Source organism: Helianthus annuus, chromosome 9, assembly GCF_002127325.2.
Source record: "Helianthus annuus cultivar XRQ/B chromosome 9, HanXRQr2.0-SUNRISE, whole genome shotgun sequence".
NCBI lineage: Eukaryota > Viridiplantae > Streptophyta > Magnoliopsida > Asterales > Asteraceae > Helianthus > Helianthus annuus.
In genome coordinates, this window is record NC_035441.2 from 182,923,834 (window position 1) to 182,939,881 (window position 16,048).

General features: G+C 40.4%; 2 protein-coding genes across 2 annotated transcripts; one reads left to right on the plus strand and one right to left on the minus strand.

Moving 5' to 3' along the window:
• Nucleotides 1-3,489: 3,489 nt before the first annotated feature.
• LOC110875087 (probable cysteine protease RDL3) lies at nucleotides 3,490-5,148 on the plus strand. The gene is made up of 2 exons (XM_035977967.1): nucleotides 3,490-3,546; nucleotides 4,401-5,148. The coding sequence occupies exon 2, from the start codon at nucleotides 4,427-4,429 to the stop codon at nucleotides 4,784-4,786; it is 360 nt and encodes a 119-aa protein (XP_035833860.1). The 5' UTR covers nucleotides 3,490-3,546; nucleotides 4,401-4,426; the 3' UTR covers nucleotides 4,787-5,148.
• A 10,207-nt stretch (nucleotides 5,149-15,355) lies between these two features.
• On the minus strand, nucleotides 15,356-16,048 carry LOC110876918 (chymomexicain-like). Its single transcript, XM_022125076.1, has 3 exons — nucleotides 15,946-16,048; nucleotides 15,458-15,693; nucleotides 15,356-15,388 (listed from the first exon to the last, which is right to left on the minus strand). Exons 1-3 carry the CDS (start codon nucleotides 16,046-16,048, stop codon nucleotides 15,356-15,358), a joined length of 372 nt encoding a protein of 123 aa, XP_021980768.1.

Consider the following 16,048-nt stretch of genomic DNA (forward strand, 5'->3'; position numbering starts at 1 on the left):
ACCGGCTAAATAAACGGATTGCAGTCAAAGGGTAACACCATTTCGAAGGGGTTTTACATTGCCTATATATACCAACCCTTCATTTGTTGTCATACCAATTTTACACACTACAGTCTTTTTCCTACATCCCAGTCACCCAATCTTATCATCCCCATATCTGTTTCTCAGGCCTTCAATTCGATTAAGAAGAAGTCAAGAAGACACCGGTGCACCCATTTTCACGCAAGCATTATTTGATGGATTAACGATTGGAACCAAGAATAAGCCGATCAATATTGATTAATTCAAAACCGTCGTGTCACCGTTCAAGTAAACCTTTGTTTTACTCAATCAATTTCAAAAAATATAATTGGAAGCAAATCGATAAAACAGAACGTGATCATTGATTTAGAAAGACGCCAACATGAAACATCAAGCGTTCAGACATGATTATTGATCAAAAGCCCGAAACATGTTTCACGGGAGTCAGAAACAAAACTTATAATCATAAAACGTGATATTAACGGTTTAATCTCATTCCCCTTAACGTTTATTGACAATTGACTTAAAAAAAAAGAAGAAATAAACATTGGTTGAAACCCGAAAATTGCAGTTTTGTTTAACCCTGCTTCCAAACCAAAAACTTTAGTGAGAAAAAAAAAATCAACACTTTTGCTACGATATTAAACAATCATTTTGATTTGAAATCGGACAAATCTCTAAAGACCAATAGACCAGGATTTCTCAATTCAAATAAGATTAGTTTTTATTCTCATGTATTCGATCTTTTAAAGTAAACTGCTCTATAAATGAATCTGAATAAGGAAATCATATTAAAAACAATAGTGTAAGAATGAATAATATTGAAACTGTTCTATCAGAACATAAGGGGGATGTTTAAGGTGAACAAATTGATTTGGAATTTTGACTTTCTTGAAAGTCATAGATCGTTCAAAAGATAAAAAATAAAGTCAGCTTTAACTAATTCTTTGGAGGGAAACGTTTTTAAAAATAAACTTTTTTTATGAATCACGCTCTAATATTAAGTCTTAATTAAAGGAAAATAAAATTAATCAAATATAAACATTAGTTTTTGACTTTTTTAATTAAAAGTAGAAATTAATTAAGAGGAAAACATTTTTAATTATTTTGATTTTTTTTTCACAATCAAAATTTAATTTAATTTATTTTATTTTATTTTATATAACACTCGGATATTAATTTGTGATTAAAAGAAAATCAATAATAAAAATTAATTTTTGATTTTTTAATTTAATAGCAAAAAGTAATTAAGTTAGAAAGTGAAACCATAGGGACAGAAATCGCAAATTTTAAACTAATGGACTGAAATAGTGATTTTTAACAAACCACAGGGACGAAAACAGTAATTAAATCTTTTTTAAAACTTAATCTTTGTTCAACCAAAACCAAATCAACAACCCCTTTAGTATCTTCGTATCCCGTTCTCCTTTCTTCAAACGTCATTGATATATATCGCAACCAAAACATCTTTCACATTTTATACTAAAGACTTTCTTAATTAACACCCCGCCGCAACGCGCGGGGTGGCGTCAACTCGTTAGTAATGTTTATTAACTTAGCCTTTTGCAAGTTGGGTGGGGTTCGGCTACAAAGTCCATTTTTCCTACAAAGTGTACAAAGTCATAAAACACCACAATTTCAGCCGTAAAACACACTCAAAACCCACAAATAACAGAGTGAATATCATTAAAACACAATATCTAAACCTTAACAGTCCATAAAAACTTCAAACACACCATCGTAGAATTATGAATATAAAACACAACATGATAATCAACATAAAACACGCTAATATTAGTCATTCGATAATCAAAGGCTTATCATCCAAAACACAACACAAAACCCACAAATATAGTGTTTTAGTAATCTCCACTTTGTTATTTATGGTGTTTTATGACTTTTTACACTTTGTAGGAAAAATGGACTTTGTAGCAAACTCTCACCCTTGCAAGTTAATTACTTTAAAATGGATAAATTTAGTTTGTCAACAATATACATTTAATATTAGCTTTTATATATTTTGATTTAACAACTTTTAACGAAACAGTACATATAGTAATGTAATTACTCAATACTATATGTTTCAAAATGTTTAAGCGTAATAATATAATTACTCATTACCCATTACCCATTACCCAATACTATAATTTTTAACATGCTTGAATATAAATGTGTTGTACCATATGCTTTGGGGCTTTTATTTTATTTATTTATTTTTTTTTTTTTGCTATTTCTACTTTTAACTAGGGATGGCAATCAAACCCAAACCCGATGGTAAACCCGAAACCCGATACATTTGGGACGGGTTTGGGGTCGGTTAATCGGGTTTGGGACGGGTTTGGGAATAGTTTTTATTTTTTCCGCGGGTTTGGGACGGGTTTGGGATTTAGTGATATACTCGTTTACCCGACCCAATTACCCGATAAAGTGTACCCGTTTACCCGATTGTATACCCGATATAATTTCTTTTATATTATTAATATGTATATATATATATATATGATACATCCATTTTTTACACATACAGGTATTCTATTCTGTATACATTGTAGTTATTTGATATATATTTTTATAATAACAATACAAAATGTAACCGGTTAGTAGTTACCCGATAGATACCCAATGAGTTTTGAGATGAGTATACCCAACGAGTAATCTTTTTAAATTAACGGGTTTACCCGAAACCTGTGGGTATACCCGATGGGTATTTACCCGCTAGAAACCCGACGGGTTTTGAGACTGGTTTGGGACAAACTTATCTAATCGGGTTTGGGTTTGGGATTACCTAAACCCGTCCCAAACCCGACCCATTGCCATCCCTACTTTTAACCCAAAACGATTTGATTCTTTACTTTTAACTCAAAACTATTTGATTTTTTTGCTTTTTAACCCCAAAACTTTTCATCTTTTGCAATTTAAACTCACAACTTTTTTACTTTCAACTTTGATCCTCTATGCTTTTCATTTTCCGCAAAATTTTCGTTTTACGTTATGTTCTAAATTTTGTTAGTTACACAACGCAATGTGCGTGTGTGGTTAAACGTTTTTACGTCGTCTATTTTTTCTCATTTGACAGGTTCATCGTAACGCACGAGTCCTAGATCGACTTAGTTATTCTTTTATATGTTTTATGTTTCAGTTTAGTTTTTTCGCATTATCACGCCGCAACTTTAGTATTGGTGGTCGCTAACAGTAGTGTGACATTGGTGTTTGCTCCCGTTGCAACGCAGGATGCTTAATACTAGTTTATTATAAAAAAAAAAAAAAAAGAATTTTAGCATCTCATATACACTAATAACTTTCATAGTAACATTGTCGTAACACGCGAGGTAACGTGTAAACCCGTGTATAACAGAGATATAAAACAAACTTTTAGAATGGGCCTTAAGCCGTGCCTTGGTAGCCTTACACCTAAGCCCATACACAAATATTTATTTCGAGATCAACCTTGTTCCCCAAATCCTGCTAATACCGCTCGTTCCGTTCTTCGATCTGCATTCAAGTTCAACTTATCTCCACACACAGGTACGAACGATGTGTTTTGCATATGTGCTTTTCGTGTTCGTAATCTTTATTTTCTCCATTTATTATGCTGTAAATTTCGAAATTAGGGTTTCCGTCATGATGACATCAATGTGAAACTAACTAAGATTATGCATATTATTTTTTAAAAAAGGACCCGATAATATGTGAAGATACATATCCGAAGACCGGACATACCTCACCAGGACGAACATCTAAGGATGTCCGTCCCCTATCTACCTGAACGAACATCACCAGAAACGTCCGTCCATGACATGGTTCCGAAGACGAACCACCGTTCAAGTACGTCTGGACGAATGACGTCATCCCAGTTGACCATTATAAATACCTCTTCAAAGTACAACGCCAACTACGATTTTCTGAACCTCCGTCCTTACTTTCCCTCTCTATTTTCTCTCTCTACAAATACTTATCCTCACGCCGGAGGGTCGTCGCAGAGAGGCCCTCCCATCTCTGCGGCGAGCCTAACGGTTTTCTGTTTTGCAATAATCTTTTCCAAGTCCCTCAACAAGATCCAAACCCTCGAATACAGGCTCCGGCCTGAATACGATTCTTTGGTTCTTCAATATGTATGGGGGAGCTACACAAAATCAAACCTGATCTCGTTCGTTCAGACGAATTAAGGTATGGTTTATTGATGTAACCGATTAGGGTTTGGACGGATTATCAGGTTACATGTGCTTTGAGTTTTGTTTCGATTTGGTGTAGCTGGTTAAATCAACAAGTTTTATTCACCTCTCTAAAGTACTAGTTATTAGGGTTTGATTTGTATGTATGGTTTTGAAGACTGTGTGTTATAAATAAACATATATCTATTTCCTCCTTTGATTCTCCAGACAGACAGGAGGGGCGATTTGGAGCAATGGCTGCAACCGAGGATGCTGACAGGAAACGTTTTGAGGACTGGATGAAAGAGTACAACAAAGAATACAAAACCCCAGATGAGGAGGCGATTAGATTCAGTGCCTTTAAAGAAAATCTCCGTGATATAGAGGCTCATCTTGCAAATCCAAACCTAGCACCACATTGGAAGGGTCTGACCCAATTTTCGGACATAACTCTTCGTCCGTTCCTTACAGAGTACCTCGGATGCACTTTTGGTGGTGGTTATTTAGTTGCCAGTGACGAGGACGAGGATGAAGAAGAGGACGAGGTCCAGGGTCAGGTCCTCGAGGACGAGCTCGAGGTTTCTGTCAAACACCAAAGTGGAGGCTGTAAGTAATTTTACCCATTCAAGCCAAATCACATCTTTGATTACAAATGCATCTTTGTCAATAATAATAGTTAAATTAGACATTACTAAAACTTTGTTTTTCCCTACTTGTGGCAGTATCTATTAGCCAAGTTACAACTGAATTATGATAAATAAATATAACCAAATCAGGGGTGTTAAAGCATACATCCTTAAAACTATTGAGGCAGTATCTTATGTATTAGGCAAGTTCCATCCTTTCCGATGAATGATGATACTGTGAAAATGGTTTGTTTTAGTTTTTTTTTTTTGTGCAAGTAATAGTACATGACCCCTTTTGATTATGAATTTGAGTCATGAGTTGTATTTGGATCGCAAGTACTTGTATGTGAATGTGGTGGTTTGTAGTGAAAATATCATGGTTTCCCCTACATGACTGATAGTTATCGTTTTTTAAAACGTTCGGTTCGGTTTGGTTTTTCGTTTATTTCGGTTTTTGGAACAAAATTATGTAAGATTCAAAAAACAAAAAAGTATAATTTAAAATATAAGAATCTTTCTTATACATTTACATTTAAGTTATTATATTTAACCTCTTTAATTAATATTATTTACATAAACCTAACCTTCAAATCGACTTTTTATGTTTCTCCAAAGTTTTCATTAACACATTTTCTTTCATAATAATTTGAAGATCATTTAATTTTTATATTAAATTTTGTTATTTATTGTAGGTAATAGATAAATCATTTATATAATATTAAAGAGAAAGGTCGGTGGCTTTGCCATAACTCAAACCCGGAAATACAAAGGCAAGGCACGACCCGTTCGTCTAATAAACATTAGCACATTGTAGGGGGTCGCATTTGTTTTTATTATAAACACTTAACATCCAAGAATAAAATTAATAAATTCTACTAGCATTGGGTTAAACACTTAAGTATGTTTTCTGTACTTATTAAAGATAAAAGACACGCTTTGCAATAACATACATACTACATAAAGTACGATTTTTGTAATTTACTCTTTATATTTAAACGTGATGATGAAACAATGGTTAACCGGGCAGGGTTAACACACTGGTCTCGTCAAGAAGGGTTAATCCCTTCCTCTCGAGGATCGCTGGCTGGATCACCGGTGGTCGATCTCCTGCACAAGGAAACAAGCCGTGACTCGTAACAAGGAGGATGGGGTGGGGGGTGCTCCTTGTTACCACTCTCCGGCGTGAGAATCAGTAGTTTGCTTGGGAAGCAAAGTAAGATAGTAGTAGTAGTGAGAGAGTTGTGAAGAGATACCTCAAACCTGGTTTGGGGTTGGTATTTATAGCCGAGGAGTGAAGGAGGATGATGATGGATGGACTGACGACGTGCTGCACCTTTGCAGGTGTGTCAGGCTTGTCGGTTGTGGAGGTTACGCCACCTCAGCCCATTGCTTACGTAGCTCTGACAGGTAACTGTCATTGGTGCCACTTGCACTGTGGTGTCAGTCCCACTTGTTGAGTGCATAGGATGCGGTGCAAGCCGCATCGCTATATGCGGTAACATCTGAAGTTACCGCGTCTCCTACTTGTGATCAAGGAATACGCGAGATGCGGTGCTAGCCGCATCGTCGTCCGCGGAGACTATTTGCCTGCATCCCTTGTCGTGACGAAAATGCCCATATGGTGCGGTGTCAGCCGCACCGTTACGTTCATCTTCTTCTATGCCTAAGGTAAGGCTTTCTTGTATTGATAGAAGTGTTCACTGGATGCGGTGCGAGGCCGCATCGCTGTGAATACTTCCGTTTTCATACACCAGATGTGATGCTATGTCGCATCACTCTACCGTTCTCATGTTCCATGTAAGTCCTCCTTCGTTACTAGATAGATTGGATTCAACCCTTGTGCCGACGTGTTCTCGCATGGGCATAAGTAGGTTGTTAGCTAGTGGGGGTTTTGATAAGGGTAATGGTCACTCGCGGTCGATGCTGACGCGAGATCTGGGACCATACCCCTTCAAGTCCCCCCAGTCTAGTGTTGCTGCCACATACAAGTTGTATGTGGGAGGAGTACTGGACTATGGTGTTTGGAAGGTAGTTTGGAGTCTGGAGAAGATCCTAGACCATGTGTGGTCTTTTCGGTATGTAAATCAAGCTGGAGGTCTGGAAGGGTCATCTGACGCCTCTTCCGTATCGGTGAAGGAATTTCGTCTGATGCGAAATTCTCAGCCGATTTATGTCACCAGGTGGCTTGCCACCTGTTGTTGTGCCGAAGGTCTCTTGGAGACTTTGTTAGTAATGCTGCACAATCTTCGAACCAACCTCGGAGATGGTGGTTTGAAGGTATGCAGAGGTTTTCAACCTCTGAGAGGTGGTCTTTTCTTCAAACCAATTGTTGAATTGGTGCATGAAGAAGAAAAGAAACTTTTTGATCCATCTCTGAGATCTGGATCAAAAGTAGTTGATGCTTGTAAGTGCTTTGCTCGAGCTCTATGTTCAGCATCTATTCGTGAGATGACGATCCCTTTTTTGTTGGGTTTTCGTGTTTGTCGTCATAGCTCTCTAGTAACCGCACGTCCTTTGCGGTTACCTCGTTGCGTCATTGTTGGCCATGTTTGGTCGAACAATGTAGATTTGTACTATGGGTAAATAAACATGTTCATAGGCAAGGGTATGCCCACCATTGTTTATTCTATGCGGCCCATAGGCGGGCAAACAAAGTCATAAGCAGACTTGTTACCGCTGTTCGGACGCTTGCTGTTCGACAAGGGCTCGTTTAGATTGCTTATCTGCGTTCGTTTTGGAGCCACTTACCTTCCCGCTCCAATACCGAGTTTGCCTTGAAGTAGCTTCGCTCGGTGATGTGGAGTTACTTTGGCTCTTCCGTAGCAACCAGTCTGCGGAAGCTATGGTTATGTCCGCAGCTACTCATGAGTGTCTGCGGTGTTGCATTCCCATATTCGCTCGAAGCGGGTGTGTTGCTTGGATGTAGCTCTTGAAGGTTCAGGAGACAGGGTTGCTGATGTGCGTTCGCGTACATTCCCTTCCTTCCTTTTGTTAAAGAAGGTGTTCGTGTACCCTCTGCGGTTGTGAACCGGACAGGAGGGATTTGAAGCTTGAAGAGAATGAAGGCGATGCGGTTTACCTGTGTCTGATATGCAGTTCATTCCAAGGAACAATGCTGGTTCTGAGCATCTGACACACCTGAACGGGCTCGTGTGTGTCATGTCCGCATACTCCCCATGTGCTCGTGGGTAGTGCGGATAGGTATTATACCCCCTTATAATGTAGAGATATATATTTTTACCTATTTTTAGGGGTATGTTAAAAAACGACATGCGGTATGGGTTATGGTGCGGTATACCAGAGAAACCGCATCCCGCTTATAATTGGATAATGTAGTCGCTTTTTGTTGCATACGTGGCTGATCTCACGTGTGAGTTGGTGGAAGTTGGTGAGATCTTCCTGGCATGTGCTGAAATGAAAGGACGTTTGCACTGCCCGAGGCATTAAATGCACTGTAGCAAAGAGTGTAAACGTCTCCTATGTCAGGCGCGTGGACGGCCACGCGCGCGTGATAACCGTCAGCGAAAACGGCGCTTGACACGTGGTGTCGCGCGATTCGTTCTTTTTGAACGTGATGATTCGTTTTCTCCCTCCGCATTAATTGCGATGGGTATATAAGGGGAAACCGTTCGTGGTTTCCCCTCACTTGTTCGAAATTTCAAAAATTTGCCGGTGAGAGAAACCTTGTTCTTTGTCTTCTCCGACGATATTTCTTGAAGTTCTGGTGAGGTTTTTAGTTTTTCTACTCACGTTCTTTCATATCCTCGATATTTTCTGATGGCTGAACCATCAAATCCACACAATGTGGGGGGTGAAAGCCCAGAGCCATCTTCGCCGGTGGCGACGGAGGAGGAAGAAGAGGGAGCCGCCGGTGGTGGTTTACCGGCGTTAAAGTGGACCAGGAAAAGCTTTGACCGTCTAATGCTTGACGTTCAAATGCCCTCTGAATATGGGGCACTCTACCCATCTGAAGGTGACACCGGTGCCGATGCTCCGGCCGGTTACGTGACCATGTGGTCAGATTTTTTTGGTGACTGCAATCTCCGGTTACCTTTGACCGTTTTTGTTGTCGAAGTTTTGGAGTGGTACAAGGTCCACATTTCTCAAATGAGTCCGTTTGGTATGATTCGGATTCGAAATTTCGAGTTCACCTTTCGTGCTCTTGGCATAGAGCCCACCGTTGGAGATTTCCGACGGTTTTATCAAATGACGGTGTCCTTGGGGTTCTTTTCTTTCCGTCAGCGGGATGGTAGTCCCAAGTTGATGACTCCTCCCAAGGGGATGACGATGTGGAAGAAAAAGTTCTTTTACATCAAGGCCGCTGCCATTGCTGCAAAGATGACGTTTCGGAATGTGACCGAGACGATCATAGCAGAGACCATTGCGGTCCCAAGTGTGAAGACGGTGGAGTGGTTTCCGCAGTTGCAGACCATTGAGTCTGTGAAGTTGACCAACACCCAGTTGTGGGTGTTGCGTATGATGTTGATGCGGAGGAACAAGAAATCGAAGCCCGTGGTGCGGGAGAAAAGTGGTGGTACGTACTTTTCGTTTGTTTAACTTTCTTATCCTTGTATGCGTTACTGACTTGTGCGTTTTTATCAGAGGACGCTCCCGTATGGAGGATGTTTGCCCCGGATTTCCAGGGTCAGGTGGAAAAAGTTGTTTGTGCGGATGGCGAGGAGGAGTTTAATGTCATCATTCGAGATAACTTCCGGGTGCCTACTGAAGCCGCATTAGCAGTTGAGTTGCCGCGGGGCAAAGGTATGTTTAGGAATCCTTTATTTTTGTGATAACAATAAGGGTTGCACTGACTCACGTCTTGCATGGTTTTCATGCAGGTGATCTTGGGGCCTTAGGGGACCCTGATGCGAAGGGTGTGCCTAAGAGGCAGACGGTGAAAGGCGTGCGCTTTCGCCAAAAGAAAATATTGGAAGTCCCTGTTGTGCCTCATTTGGTGCCGCAGGCGGCAGGTATCTCTCACTCTTCTTTTCGTAGATACTTGGATAATGTGATAGTATCTGATACCCTTGAGGGTTTGGGTACAGCTACGGGCCCGCAACCTGGTGCGGGGAAAAGGCAAGTAGAAGAGACGGCTGCTGGTGCCGGTGGACCGAAACGTCGGAGGTTGCAGTCTAAGAGGACTGTTCCGACCTTGAAGAAACCTGCGATTGCTGTTGGTAAGTGTTGTTTAGCTGGTCTCAAGTGTGATGTATAACTTGGTTTGACAGCTATTTGACTTTGTTTTTGCAGAGCCTCAAGATGAAGATTTTTCAATCTTTGATGCTCCGGAGTCACCCCCGCGTGCCACGGGTGCGGGTGCAACGGAGGTGCCGTCGACACCTCCTGTCAAGGTGGTGCCTGAGTCAACCGTGCGGAAGGAGGGTACCGCAGAGAATGTTGCGACCCAGATATTTGATACCGTTGACTCGTCCAACAATCTGATCTCTCCCAATGAGGGAGATAATTTGAGTGTGCGGTTTGCTGTTTTTTGACAGGCTGAGGTTCAGACCCGGGAGGTCGCGGTTACCGACCTTACTGCCCGCGTGTCTGTTGCGGAGGAGCGGGCTGATGCCGCTGTTGAGGCCAAGGATGCCTTGGTGTCCTCTTTTGACCAGTTGAAGGCTGACCGTGAGTGGTTGCGGACTCACGGCATCGCGCGTGTAAGTATCCGCTGCCTTTATATTTGCTTAGATTAACATCCGAGACTTATGATCTTTTTATTGCAGATTGTTGAGGCTATCATGGATGCCCCCGAGACCGCAGCTGGCTTGGACTTGGTCAAGCAGCGTGCTCGTGACGCTGGTTTTAAAGCTGGTTATAACCGCTGTATTTCCCATATGAACGCCATGTCTATAGGCGGTGAGATCGAAGAGCGGTCCGGCTTCCGGGATGTGGATACCGAGTCGCTTCTTAACGCGGCCGAAGTCTCCTTTTATGATACGTCCCTTGCCTGTGTAGAGGAACTGGACAACTGTTTGGAGGCTGCGGACTACGTTGATCGACTGCGGATGCTGTATCCGGATGCGGAAGAGGAAGCTCCCGCTGGTGGTGCCGGAGGAGATGCGGGAACCAGCGGCACAAAATAGGGTTTAGGTTGGCTAGTGTGCCTCCTTTTTGTTTTCCTCTTGTATAGAATAGGAACTTTATGTAAATCTATTAAGCATCCCGTGGGTGCTTGAATTTTTTGAATATAAAGTTTTTTGTTCAGTTTGTACAAGTGTTTTTAATTCTTGCATGTCTGAACGTATGTATGCGTAACTTTACCCATTTATGAACGGGGTCAAGTATATTCCATACTTTTGTTGTATGAGTACGCGTCAATTCTGGTATTTACCGCGTTAGGGTTTTAGAATTGTGTAAGCTTTGTAAAAGCTTATATATCCGGGACTCTACCCATTTGTGAATGGGGTCGAGTGTACTCTATACCTTTGTCGTATGAGTACGCGTCAATTCCATTGTTTGCCTTTTTGGGCTCAGGAATTGTGTTAAGTGTTATCAAAAAACTTGTTTATCCGGCCGGATAAATATGCAAGTCTTTTTGCCTTCTGCTGGCCTATTACAATATTTGTGTGTGGATACCACTTTGTATGGGTATCGCGAATGAAGATTTTGCCAATCTGTTTTTGGGATACCGCAAAATGGAACACGCATTTGTAATAGTAGTAACAAACAATAATGTACAAAATTGCTTATTTATTTATTTGCAAATGGCCTGCGGCCCGATAGGTTACATAGAGAAATGTAAGAACATGGCTTACATATAACAGCGTCGAAGCTGTTGTGCATTCCATGTGCGTGCGATAGGTTCGCCTTCTAGTGTTTGCAATTTGTACGCGCCTTTCCCTAAGACCTCTTTGATGAGGTAGGGTCAAGGGGTATGGTCCCAGATCTCGCGTCAGCATCGACCGCGAGTGACCATTACCCTTATCAAAACCCCCACTAGCTAACAACCTACTTATGCCCATGCGAGAACGCGTCGGCACAAGGGTTGAATCCAATCTATCTAGTAACGAAGGAGGACTTACATGGAACATGAGAACGGTAGAGTGATGCGACATAGCATCACATCTGGTGTATGAAAACGGAAGTATTCACAGCGATGCGGCCTCGCACCGCATCCAGTGAACACTTCTATCAATACAAGAAAGCCTAACCTTAGGCATAGAAGAAGATGAACGTAACGGTGCGGCTGACACCGCACCATATGGGCATTTTCGTCACGACAAGGGATGCAGGCAAATAGTCTCCGCGGACGACGATGTGGCTAGCACCGCATCTCGCGTATTCCTTGATCACAAGTAGGAGACGCGGTAACTTCAGATGTTACCGCATATAGCGATGCGGCTTGCACCGCATCCTATGCACTCAACAAGTGGGACTGACACCACAGTGCAAGTGGCACCAATGACAGTTACCTGTCAGAGCTACGTAAGCAATGGGCTGACGTGGCGTAACCTCCACAACCGACAAGCCTGACACACCTGCAAAGGTGCAGCACGTCGTCAGTCCATCCATCATCATCCTCCTTCACTCCTCGGCTATAAATACCAACCCCAAACCAGGTTTGAGGTATCTCTTCACAACTCTCTCACTACTACTACTATCTTACTTTGCTTCCCAAGAAAACTACTGATTCTCACGCCGGAGAGTGGTAACAAGGAGCACCCCCCACCCCATCCTCCTTGTTACGAGTCACGGCTTGTTTCCTTGTGCAGGAGATCGACCACCGGTGATCCAGCCAGCGATCCTCGAGAGGAAGGGATTAACCCTTCTTGACGAGACCAGTGTGTTAACCCTGCCCGGTTAACCATTGTTTCATCACGTGACATTTTAACACCCCTCATTTTTATACCCGAACACATCAGACATATTAAACCTTTTACATAACACTTCATCTTGAGTACTTAATAACCATTTGTAAAGACATTAAACTTTGATCCAATTCATCTTGGATTTCAATAATGAAAATTAATCAACATGTCATTTAATGTAGTGATTTCAATATACCTTAAATTAAGGCTCACTTTTAAGTAGAACTTAATTATTTCGCAAAATATAATAATACCCTTATAACACATTCTCCATAATTAACAAGTTCATTTGTTACCACATTAGTTGATATTGCGGAAGCACACGTCCACGTATCACTTCCTCGGGGGGGGGGGGGGGGGATAGTGCACGGTCCTCCCAACCGCCGGAGTGATCCCACTCCAGGAGCCGCTACCCGACCAAGCTAGCTCCGCAGTGAATTCCCTTTGCCGAGTTCTTACCCTGGGCAACATATGCCACTCCTAAGACTCGAACTCGGTATCTCTGAGAAGAGGTGGGTGTCGGTGGCCAACTGGGCTACCCCAGTTGGTTCCACATATCACTTCCTCTTTAATGCTTCTTTGGTATTATACAAAGATAAGACATCGCCTAACATAATTATTGGTTTTTTACTTAATGGGTTATTGGTGCGACTAAAACAAATGAAACATTGGTTTTGTTCATATCGGCGACCAATTTACATGTTGCTAAATTGAGTTTGAGTCACTAGACCAATTTGTTATCATTTATGTCCTGCCACTAAAGAGTGGTTTCTTAGAGCAAGTAGAACTCTATTATCTACGGTCTATTTGTTAGTTGCTAATCAATAAAAAAAGAAAATGAAAACGAAAATAATAGATATATGTGTGGAAGAATTCCTTTGTCTTTTATGTAGTAAAAAAGTTATATTATTGGTTGGTCATAAAGAGCTTTTGACTGGTCCTTCACTCTTCCTCACTAGTCACAATCTCCTTTGCTCTCTCCGGTACTTCAACAGCGACAACGACAACACTTCCGGTCTCACAGTACTAGCCCCATCTATTTTAACCGAGCTTTATCATTTTCACTACTCACACTCTCTGTTTCGCCTTTTCCGATCACCCAAAACTCCAAAACTATTTCCAACTTCCCCTTTTCACTCGCACTAAAATCACATGACTTGCGTCCATTATCTCTTTCTAATCTGTTTCCAGTGGGTAGCTTTTAAGGGACCGGGGGTGCACCCGCCCTCGAATGTTTCGGTTAGAAGTGTGATATTTTCGTTCGAAAATTTTAAAATTATATAGGTCTGCCCCCGCCAATTATTTTGTCTAAAATTCCCCTGCCCCTACCAAGTTTATTGTAAAAAATATTTATACATATTTTCGTATTGAGTTAAAAAAATGTGAACAGGCTAAAATTTAAGTAAAATTTGTTACTACTTCATATATATAAATCAAAGTTGAGGGTTCTTTTTTATCTTAAAGTTCTTAAAGGTACTTGCCATTATCTTAAAGATCGTTGGGTTGAGTTGTAATTCTTCGTCCTTTACTTAACATTTATCCCGCATCATTATAGATATTTGGTCTTTATTTTTGCTAAACAATATATAACATTTTTTATGAGTAAGAGCGCCTCAATTGAATGATGAATGAAGATTATGTAGTTTTATTTGGAGTTATTATTATTTGACCCGACCCTAATCGAATATCCGACTCAAACATATAACCCGAAACATAGCGATAGGAAAAAAAATTTGGTCCCATGACTCCCCCCAACTTTTGGTCAACCTCTGCCACTGTCTGTTTCCCATCACTAACATATGTAACCACTTGAACTTATACGCATGCTAAACTCATCAAAATTCTGGAATGCAAACAAAAAGGAAATTTCCAATCAAGGTTAACTTAGGATTCACCTCTAGCCATCTCCAAGTTGGTCGACGGTTCCCATTACAATATAGACCATTATAGACTACGCCACGTGGTAACCGCAAGTTCCGGCGTCCACCCGCCAACAGACGCTAAACCATTCGATCAGTTATTACTTTGTGCAGGTATTGTTTCTATTTAGCTTGATTTCAACATTTTATTGTTTTTAGGGATAAACTTCTAATTTTTTTTTATAATAACCTTCATGTGATGAAATCGTTGTTTGTTTGTTTAATAGTTGGATGAAACTCTCTCATTTAAATCGTTAAACTATAAGGGGCTGTTTGTTTACCTCTTAATGAGGCTCTTAATGGTTCAGACGTCTTACTGGTTCAGCATATAATGGTTCAGACTGTTTGTTTCGTGAGCAAATGTCTGAATGGTTCAGACATTTGCCTCTGAATGGCTAAGTATTATACAGAGTCTGAATGATTAAGACCTCTAATCTGAATTGGTCAGACACTTGTCTCTGAACGGTTAAGTATTATACTACCTCTTAATGGTTCAGGCATGTTATGTTACTGGTTCAGCACTTAATGATTCAGACCTCTTACTGATTCAGCACTTAACCATTCAGAAGTTGCCAAACAACCACTATGTTTTGAATTCCTTTTAGTTATTAACATAAATGTGGTTTAATGAATTAAATGTACTACATGACCCGTTATACTGTTTTAATTATGTATATTCATTTTACCCTTTAACCTATTAAAATTAAACCCGCCAAATAGAATGAGCAAGTTTAGACTGCTAGTTGATTATTCTGACAAATATTAAACTTTGTACTTAAACCCGCCAAATATTAAACTTCAGTAAATTACAAAAACAATCTTTGTACTTAAATATTCAACTTGTATTCAATTTGAGCAAACTACAAAAACACTCAAGTACTTTATATAAACTTATGTAAACACAAAACATATATTAACGTGATACTTACCTTTTTACATTTGCAATTGCCCTTTTTGCCTATAAACTTGTATTCACTTTCTTTGTAGACACTACCCTTTTTAGCTGTAATAAATTTGAACGCTTTCAGTGGGCTACCAGTACAAAATCCCTTATTAAAGTAGTCACAATCAATAAGGTGTTGTTCTGAGAGCGTAATCATTTTCTTGGTAGCAATTTGGTTGATGGCTTCTATCGTAGCCATCGTGACAAAAGCCCAACACACATCTACATTTAAACGAAATATCAGTATACTCAATTAAGAATCCCAACACACGTCTACATTTATGAAAAGTTGCATATTTAATAAAAAGTTGTAAATTTTATTAGAAAGGTTGCATTATAAATATTCGATTGCAACTTTAATTTTAGAAGGTTGCACCGTTAAAAGTTAAATACAAGTCGAATAATTAAGTACTCGGGTTGCCTTAGCGTTATTTTTTTAGTGAAATGCGATTAACTCATCTAATATGAACTTACCGCCTTTTTGTCTTTTGCAATCAGCTAGGGCCCCTTTATCACACCAGTCAAACTTGAAATCACCTTCAGGCTCATCGTAACCAGCATTATCAATTTTTTCCAT

Excerpts from the sequence above, each read along its gene's own strand:
- LOC110875087 (XM_035977967.1), top strand. The coding sequence starts at position 4,427 with ATGGCTGCAACCGAGGATGCTGACAGGAAACGTTTTGAGGACTGGATG.
- LOC110876918 (XM_022125076.1), bottom strand. The coding sequence starts at position 16,048 with ATGGAAAAAATTGATAATGCTGGTTACGATGAGCCTGAAGGTGATTTC. Across the intron at positions 15,694-15,945 it reads TTGCAAAAGACAAAAAGGCG|ATGTGTGTTGGGCTTTTGTC; the intron begins GTAAGTTCATAT and ends GTTTAAATGTAG. Across the intron at positions 15,389-15,457 it reads GCAATTGCAAATGTAAAAAG|TTTGCTCAAATTGAATACAA; the intron begins GTAAGTATCACG and ends GTGTTTTTGTAG.